The following is a 9,584-nucleotide window of genomic DNA, read 5'->3' as shown; positions in this document are numbered from 1 at the left end:
GTTATGGATTTGAAGTACCAAGCTTTATAACATCAACATCGAATATGCAATTGTGATTAGCAAGTTAGTGGTGTGGGAATGTGGGTCAAAGAGCCATGTTTCAACAAGGGCAGCAGTCTACAGGGATGGCTTGCATGACGGACTGACTTTGCTAGTGTCTAGTTTGAACTAGTCTCGGCAACTGGTGTGCCGGCACTAGTTCAAATGATTCACAAACCAGCTTAGGCATAAGACCGTGTCAAAAGAAAACAACAGTCACAGGAGTCATAAGTGGAAAAGGGAATGGGAAGTTTGGTCCAAGTGGATTAAGTCGGAAAGTTTAGACAAACATATACTGCGCGCCCTTAGGCAGCAGTTCTTTATTGTCTCTCCCTACAAATTTACTAATAACCTATTTTATTCATTCTAACAACCTATTTGTGGATCCTGTGCCGCGACATAGGCGCATATTTGAGATGGATGATGGAAGCCTCCAGCAATACTATCCATATGGAGAAATTATTGTCTACATTACATACATCAGCATGAGCCTACATGCAGCCAATCACAGCTGCTATTGATTTCTATGGTGGTGTACCGAAATGTATGCCTGATGAATGACACCCATTGGAAACAACGGCCATCATAGCCATGCATGCAGTGCAGGCAATAATTTCTCGACCCTTCCCCATTTATGCCATCTGTTTGGATTACGCCGTATCCATGGTCCTCGGTAGGTCTGGGTGGTGTTTTGTGCAATCAAACAGGAAAACTCGGGCAATTTGTAGCAGGACATGTCTCCAAATGCTGATCACTTGTGCTACTCTCATATTGTCAGCCAGCAGCAAAAAGTCATGTAAATGGTAAGAGGTTCCTATAAATTGACAAGGGAGCTGCACAATAGTGATATTTCCATAGACAAACAAACGGATATATGAGCAGAATGTTCAAACTTTGAAATACCGTGGAGTTGCATTTCATTGGAGTCCCCATGCTGCTGCAGTGAATTACTGCCTTCCCAACAAGTAGCCAGAAAACTGTCCTGAACGGGATGTAAAGTTTCAATACCTTATTACTCCTGAAGGACTTGATGCTAAATTCCTATGCTGCGGAAGAAATACTGCAATTTAGTGATAATCTAGTTTACATGTTAAAAAAATAAGAGTCACAAAATATATCATGTCAAAGATAAGTCATACACAATACAATAACAATTTTATTATTTTAATATGTTTTTACATGAAGCACCTGAACAGTTGACTATGTATCCACAGAGATGCATATACAATTTGTGAAGAAGAAAACTGTCAATCCAGCACCGACGTCTAAAACACTAATTTTGATCGCTACACTAAACACCTTAAAAACTTTGTCCAAGCTATCTTTCCCCGTTATTTATCTCACAAAGGGGGCATCAACTGAATCGCAGACAACTCCTAGCCAATACAACCAATGAATGAGAAAAGCTTGATTTCCTCATTTTCACACGAATCACTTGCGAAGAAGCAAAAAAGCCAAGCAGAGGGAGCAGAACATACAGTATATGCCAGAACCAAATCAAACAGGGCAACAGAGTGAACAGAGGGATCTCACTGCTTTGTCTTTACAGCCAGTTGGGGACAGAAGTAGATGGTACACCCTGCTCGGAATTACCACCCTCAACTTGGCTTCCAGAGTGGCTCCCGAGACCTGCATTACTAGACAGCATTGCCATTAATCTCCCACCATGCACCCTACCTTCTGGAAGAGAAATCAGCCCAGAATTGAGAGGGTTCGCAGGATGCATCAGCGTCTCCTGATCAAGCCTGCTCCAACTCAGTTGACTTTCCCTGCCAGCTCCCATCTTGGAGAACATATCTTGATCAACAATGACCTCTTTCATCTTCTCGGATTTGCTGGGTGCTGGGAACCGGGCGGCGGCTGCTCCCAATATGCGGCCGCTGTGAACTTGATGGTCTTCAACCTGGGCAGTGTGCGCAGCACAGAGCCCGATTTTGCCTCTGGCAAGGCGATCACAAGGGGGGCCACCAGCACCAAAAACTGACCCTGCCTGGCCCCAAGCGCAGCGTTTACCTCCCCCATGTGCCTTGCAGAAATCAGTGCTTCCCTGAGCACTCTTCCCGCATCCCTCAAACTTGCATCGCTTTCCCCCACCATGACGAACACAGAAATCAGTCCGCCCTCTAGCACTCTTAGTGCACTCTGGTGCAGAACACCTCTTCCCCCCGCCATGGGCAACACAGAACTGCGTCCCACCATGCACACTCTTTGAACAACCACCCTGGAATGCGCAACGCTTTCCTCCGCCATGCCCCTTACAGAAGGGCGTGCTTCCTTCAGCTCCCTTGGTGCAGCCTGGAAATGTACACCTCTTACCTCCACCATGTGCCTTGCAAAACATTGTGCTGCCCTGTGCACCCTTGGTGCATTGTGGATATTGGCAGCGACGGCCACCCCCATGGGAGATGCATAGACCAGATTGACCTTCTGCACTCTTGGTGCAATTCTCCCTCCGGCACCTCTTGCCTCCACCATGCCTGATGCATAGACCAGATTTTCCCCTCGCAGCTCGAGTACAGCCGTCATGGCTGCAACGGCGACCACCACCATGTGCAATGCAGTAATCAGTTCGGCCTTCAGCACTCTTTGTGCAGCCAAGGTGTTGGCATCGGTGGCCACCTCCATGGGCTTTGCAGTAGATGGTCCTGCCCTCAGCTCCCTTGTGACAACCAGGTCTCTGGCACCTGCGCCCACCGCCATGGGCTATGCATAGTCCAGAAGCACCTCTGGCTCCTTTTCCACATCCCTGGAACCTACAGTTTTTTGTGTTGCTGCTGCGCTGCTCTGGTTGAGCAATCCTGGAAGTAGAGGCAACTGGACTTTTCAGCATTTTTGTCATGATAGATGAGAGATTTTGCACTGGAACTGACGAAGATTCCCCAGGAATCATTTCGTTAGAAAAAAATCTGCCATTTTTCTCGGAGGCATATAGATATGGTAGTAAATTATTCCCATGTTTCCATCGAGATGACGTCGATCCTTCATCAACAGTTGGCATTGAACGAGTTGTTACTGATGCATCCAAGATATCTGGATGTTGGGCTGAACCTGGAGAGCTGTTAGTAATACCAGATTGAGATGGCCCTACTGAAAGACTTAACTGAAGGTCACGCTTAGGCTCCTTTGGAGTAGCAATAGCAGGTTTCTTTGGGCTTGGTGCATTTTCATTGCCAAGATTAAGATGAAGAAAACCTAGGCCCAAATCCATGGAAGACTCATCATCATTTTCTTTGGGTGAAAACATCATACAGGCAGTTGCTGAGCTCCTCTTGCTGCTGTCCGAGAAACTTGTTGAACATCCTAAACTTAGGGACAGTGAAGCATTTTTCAGAACTTCAGTTCCATTGATATCATCCCACTTCCTCTTTTTTCCTTTCAAGTTAAAATAGAGACTGGAGGTGCCAGGGGAATTAAGGCACAGTGTGGTGTCTGCATGATCTTCAGCCCCTGATCCAACTCTGCTCCAACATATGGAAGAATTTATACATGAGCCAGTGACAGCAGATCCAGATAACCCAAATCTGTCATCCATAGCCACTATTTAAGGAAAGATCTCCAATCTCAACCAACAGCTGACAGGAAAAAAACACAGTTATCCTGACTTCCGGGACTTGATAGTTAACAAGAATTAAAACAGAGGTCAGAGGCCTTTGAAGAAATAATTGCCTCCTCCACTAACAAATCCCAAGGTATCACGACGTTCCATTTCCAGATAATTAGAGAGAAGAACTATGTAGATAATTGCTGAGATTAGGCTGCACCTGATGATTAGCACAAACTGGTGTCATTGGACAAGACAAAAGCAACTAAGGTTCCTGTCAGAGAAAAAACTAATTAGCAGATAACTTAGCTGAACCAAGGGAATGAAGATTACTTCAAATTAAACTCTCCAAAGGGATAATACTATAGTTTATAATATGACAACTAAAAAGCAACAGTAGTTTTGATTAAGGGCATATTCAAGGCAAACGGGCTATATAGCGCATAATCAAGAAGTACTACATGCAATCCAGAAAGCTGATATAAAAGAATTTCCTAAGTCCTTTTTAGTACTATCTACTTTATAAGAGTTTAACCCTTTGAAAATTATGAAATAGCCTCTTCTGAACAAAATTCTAAGATTGAGCATTGCAAGTCTTAACAATAGCTAGAAATTCTCAATACTTCAAAAATATAACATGGACATTATCTAAAAGTATGAAGCCAAATGCCTACTTTACTGTATGATAGAAATCCACCAAGCCCGCAACATGATTGTGGCCAGCTGCAAACTTCTTTCAGCCCATAATTTAGATGAAAATAGGACTTGAGGCAACCATAGCATTTCTCATCCTGTCAAACAGAAAGGTGTCCACTTTAGAGGGTGTATGAAGGGCTCAATGACAGGTTAGTGGCCTAATGCAACATTGTCCACTATCAATTGAGCTCAAGATGAGGTAGTGTATCAATGAACAGCTTAACTTACAAGTGATTTGCCAATAATTCTATCACTCAGACCTGCTGAATGGCCATTAAATGTAGATTGATGACATGCAATGAAAGATTCGCTAGGCTACTAATAGCACTAAACTTAACCTGGGCATCATATCAAGTCATCATTTGGAAGAACGGCACGCCATCGTTGAAGTGGCACCCTTGAAAAGAAAGGCATTCTAGTGCGCCAGGCTTCCACCACCGCAGAATCTGGGGAGGGTCAAATGTGTGCAGCCTTACAGTACAGAAGGTTGTTTCCGTATTTCGAATCCATGACACCTAAGTCACAATAGAGAAACATTATCATTACACCAAGGCCTATGCTTTGACAACCTAATTATAAAAGTTTAGAGCTTCTTTATGCGATGAACTAAGGTGGAGAAACCTAATTACAATACTACAGCCAGACCACCTTCTTGGACCAACTTCCATAGCCTAAACAAGTAGTAGACTAAAATAAATGTTCCATCCTGTCATCTAGGTGACACAGATTTGATGAATCAAGCTGGGATAACATCTGACTCAGATCCAGTGCAGGCCTGCTAGACATCTAGGTTTAAGACCAAGATCCAATCAGTCAGTTGATGGGCTTGGTTGACCTGAAACTCATCAAGGGTCAGGCTCAGTTTCATTTGGGAACCTGAAACCTGGATCATTAGGTTATTTGTCCAGTAAGCCAATCTAGTTTGGGTTCAGTTTTGGAAAGAGCCAGTCCTTGGGGACCCAGTAACCAAGTCACGTAGAATCCGCTCCAAGCATTTTTCCCCCTTTTTGATAATGGTTCCAAGCATTTTCCAGTGCACCTGTATCCCTCAATAGCATTATTCTATAACACCTGCATCCTTACCAGACTCAATGATTTAGTATTACAACAGGGTCAACTATACAAAAAGCTATTAGATTTTTTTTTAAAGAAAAAAAGTTAATAAGGTTTCTCATAATTCTGGGTCGGGTTTGGTTTCTTATTGTCAAGTTGTAGTTCTGTGAGTGATTTGGGCAACGATATATAATGTATAGAAAAAAAGGAGGGCAGTATCTGTTATTAGTATTGTAATAAATAAAGAACATAAAAAGAAATAATAATAGCAGTAGCTTAGTTTAATATGCCAGTTTCCAGATCTGCAGATTTATCATGTGAAAAGCTTGCACTATTATACATTTTTAGTCATGGTTATCCAATTGTAGATATTGAGCATCTGCTAGCTCATAACAGTCATTCATGATTGCAGGTGCTTCTGGTGTAAATTTTGATCATTTTAGAATGTGTATGTGCAAATTCAAAAAAGTCTAGTCTTGATCATAGGATCCTGTAATTTAATTATTTGCAAAGTTATATATACCAAGATGTCAACTAGTTTCGATGGCATCAAACAATTAGAGTGCTAGTGGAAGATCTGGGCATAATAGAGGGCGAAAGAGCATTCAAACATATATTAATATATTTGATAAGCTGAAGAGGCCTGTCCATTTACAGGCATGGGTTGGATTAGATTGGAGCTTGCAAAACGTGCAAGATGAGGTCAGAGAAAAGGCTCTGACCAGGTAGAAATGGCAGATTTGGGATCAGACAAGCAAGAAAGAAGGATCAAATTATGCTTCTTGAAGAATGAAGAAAGTAGGGTTTCAGAAGAGACATTAAGATAGAGTAGGAGTCTTCTGGTCCTTGAGTTTTCCGCATGCTTTGAATTTCCTTCAAAACATTTCGGGCTCACTAAAGTGAGGATCTACAACTGGGGCCATTTTCAGAGTTATATCCAAGGCTAAATTCATATGTCAACTTTTGTCATATCTTCATTTCTTTCAATCTTGAAAACACTTCTCTAAATTAGAAGCACTACAACCTCGCATCCCAAGAGACTGAGCATGAAATAAAGCTTTTGGCATAAATGAAAATACCCTAAACTCAGATCTTATAGCCATTTCAACTATCACATGTTATATTACCATAAAAAAAGTAAAAAAAATAGCATATTATACTCAAATTGTGATTTTTGATATCACATTTGCAAAAAATAACATTTTCATGATCCCATTGCAAAACCAATAGAATGAAATTTCCAAATGTCGAAAACAATGTATTATACTTTAAAATGATTTCTAATTTATATCCTCAGCATAGTTTATTTTTTTAATAGGTTTATTACCCTAGTTGCAGTTGATGTTTTAGTTGTGCAATAGTTATCAATTGAAATTGTTGGACCTGAAGATGAAAGCAAAAAAATTACCAATTTCACCTGGCCAAAATCAAAACTGAAACTGAGATTTCAGACCTTGGTTCATGGTTAATAGAAATTGCTACCACCAAAATTCATGAAACAAATTAGGATAAGTTAATTATCAAACCAAAATCAATATAACTCAACAGCATAATCAGTCCATTAGAGAAAATACAGCGAACTAATAACCCCAACATATTTACATAAAAACAAAATAAGAGTATTCAGACAGCTTTGGAAACATTAGCAAAACAGAAGATGTGAAGTTGTCAGTAAAACCAGTAGATATCATGATTAGAGTAGCCTCAGCATTTGAACAACATATATTCTTTAAAACAGAGGAACAGAAACATGCATGACACCCAAAAGATTAGAGAATTTAGCTAAATTAAAAGCTGTAATAAGCACATGAATCTGATCCGACAAATCCACCCAGATATCACTTTTACCAAAACATTTTGATGAAAAGTTCCAATCAGCCAAAGCATGCTCCCAAAAACTTGCCCAAAAAAACTAATATAAATAGTTATTAGATCAGTAAGCTTATTGGAGGGATCTACCTACTGGAAGAATACAGCATGCAGACAGAGTCGCTAGCTCGTAAAACAGTGGCATGAACCAGCTTGTGAAAGCTAGACAAACTTAAGGCCACGAGCAAACTTCAAGCAGTAAACATGTTTAGGTGCACAAAACCACTGATGATGAGTCTGCATGAGGAAAAATAGTAAGAGAAAAGGCAAAATTAATAGCTTTAAATGTTCATGTCATCAGATATAGGTGGCAACCAAGAAATTAACCTACTACTAATGAATTATATGACTATAATCTTGTATATAGTAAATAACACTCCAGAATCACTAGACCTTTATATACCACTACCTCCCGTATCTGGAGCAGCAGTGAGAAACACACAGCTACACATAGAATATGGACCATGCCTCTATCCTCGAACCTTCTGAGAACAAAAGGTGACAGCTTTTTTTGAAGACCAAACATAGACGGAACAAAAACAACAAAAAGAAGAAAAACAGAGTAAAACCCTAACGAATCAAGAAATCACAACGGCAACCAGACCAATACAGTAAGAATTAATCGTATTTTAAGTATAAAAACACGAATCCAGCATGCGTTCTTGCATCGAGAGCCAAAGTTTTCGAGAATCCGACAAGAATAAGACCAAAAACAAGTTCAAAAAATAAAAACTATGAACGAGGCGAAAGCGTGAGTCTTGAAGCGAAAAAGGGCAAACTTTAACCAATTAAAACACGAAAACTCCCCAAGATTTTTCAATCCAAGAGAGGCATGGCACGCAACAGTTTCGTCAGAACACAAGCTACCTCCAAGGAAAGCCGAACCGAGCAAGAAAGATCAAAAGATAGCAGAAACCAGCATAAGTACACAAAGATGGCGCGGGCGAGGCGAGAGAGACAGAGAGGGATGGGGCCTACCTCGAATCGGCGCTTCCAAAGAACAAGGAATCCAGGAACTCAAGCAGCCTGAGATCCCGATACAGGCGGTGGGGACTAGGGTTTTCTTGGATGGGAGCGGGAACCAAAGCAAAGGAAAGAGATGCAAGAGGACGAGAAAAGCCCTCGCAATAAGAACAGCAGAACAACGGAGGCCAGCGCAAGTGGCCGGAGAAAGGCATGATATAAAAAAAGACAAGATTACTTTTGGATCCTTTCGTGGGCACCTAAAAGCGGAAGGATGGAGGTAAAAGCGATGGATCTAGATTTGGACCAGATACCAGTACCACCCATCCTAGCTGCTGAATTGAGAGGGCCATGACAGAGAATCTAATATGCTGCTTCGACTCTTCGTACCGACCGTATCATTTTAGGATCGGTTTGGCTGATTTGTTACAAAAATATATTTTATATCATATTATTATATTTGGTCTAAAAAATAAATATATATATATATATATATATAATAAATGGTGGATACTATACCTATTTTACTGAAAGAAAGAAGTTAAAATAAATACCATTAGATGATGATATTTTTTTTTCCACGTGAGATTACCGGGTAGAGTGGAGATAATCTGAAATTATCATTATTTGATAAAATACCCCAACTTATATTATATTAGTATTATAACACTTATATTATAGAATTCATATATTATTTATATCAATATAATATATAATTAATAGATTACAATTATTATTTGTATTAATTATTGGAATTAATATATATTTATATTTGAAACTAGTATATAATTATAATATATTAATAAATATATTAATTATATATTGATTATTAGATTAATATATTAAAATAGTAATAGTACTATTTTATTAACAATAATATAATTAATATATTAATAAATATTTACTACTTACTAATAAATCTAATATGGGAATTATTAGTAGTTAATATATTTATTTATTAATAAATATATTTATAAAACTTATAATATATTTATAAATATAAAAATATATACTAAAATTTATGGATGATAATAAATTTATCTAAGGCACTATAAGCTTTATTAAGAAGTCTGCCTATCCAATATGTTTTGCGAGCCGGAAGGTAGAGCCAACATGCTTCCCTCTAGAAGGAGAATACAAAAAAGAAAACAGGAGTGAGGGAAGAAAAAAAATAACAATAGAGAGAGTATTTTTATTATTTGCAGATGGCCATCACCAGTGTCATATGAGAGATGGATGGAAGAATTATATTGCAATGTAATATAACAATAAAGATTTAGTTGATATTTTTTGAAGTGCAAGAGTGTATGTACCATGCAAATAAATTTTACGAGATCAAAAAGTAATTTTTTTAAAAAAAATATTTTGATATATTGATCATATTTTCTCAACCTAATTCTAGAATAGTTTATTTTCCTGAGAA

General features: G+C 39.1%; 1 protein-coding gene across 9 annotated transcripts; it reads right to left on the bottom strand.

The window, feature by feature from the left end:
* Positions 1-1,175: 1,175 nt before the first annotated feature.
* LOC103710723 lies at positions 1,176-8,485 on the bottom strand. 9 transcript variants are annotated; one of them, XM_039130279.1, is made up of 6 exons: positions 8,177-8,485; positions 7,592-7,683; positions 7,289-7,435; positions 4,615-4,791; positions 4,255-4,371; positions 1,176-3,854 (listed from the first exon to the last, which is right to left on the bottom strand). In XM_039130279.1, exon 6 carries the CDS (start codon positions 3,569-3,571, stop codon positions 1,583-1,585), a length of 1,989 nt encoding a protein of 662 aa, XP_038986207.1. In that variant the 5' UTR covers positions 3,572-3,854; positions 4,255-4,371; positions 4,615-4,791; positions 7,289-7,435; positions 7,592-7,683; positions 8,177-8,485; the 3' UTR covers positions 1,176-1,582. The 9 variants fall into 9 exon arrangements, with proteins under 9 accessions (XP_038986207.1, XP_038986209.1, XP_038986208.1 ...); XM_039130281.1 differs by having other exon boundaries at positions 7,605-7,683; XM_039130280.1 differs by having other exon boundaries at positions 7,608-7,683.
* Positions 8,486-9,584: the final 1,099 nt, after the last annotated feature.

Source organism: Phoenix dactylifera, chromosome 9, assembly GCF_009389715.1.
Source record: "Phoenix dactylifera cultivar Barhee BC4 chromosome 9, palm_55x_up_171113_PBpolish2nd_filt_p, whole genome shotgun sequence".
Classification (NCBI taxonomy): domain Eukaryota; kingdom Viridiplantae; phylum Streptophyta; class Magnoliopsida; order Arecales; family Arecaceae; genus Phoenix; species Phoenix dactylifera.
The sequence above is the reverse complement of the archived record's forward strand: the minus strand, read 5'-3'. Positions and strand labels throughout refer to the sequence as shown.

Coding starts and splice junctions, on each gene's coding strand:
- LOC103710723 (XM_039130279.1), bottom strand. CDS start 3,571: ATGGATGACAGATTTGGGTTATCTGGATCTGCTGTCACTGGCTCATGT.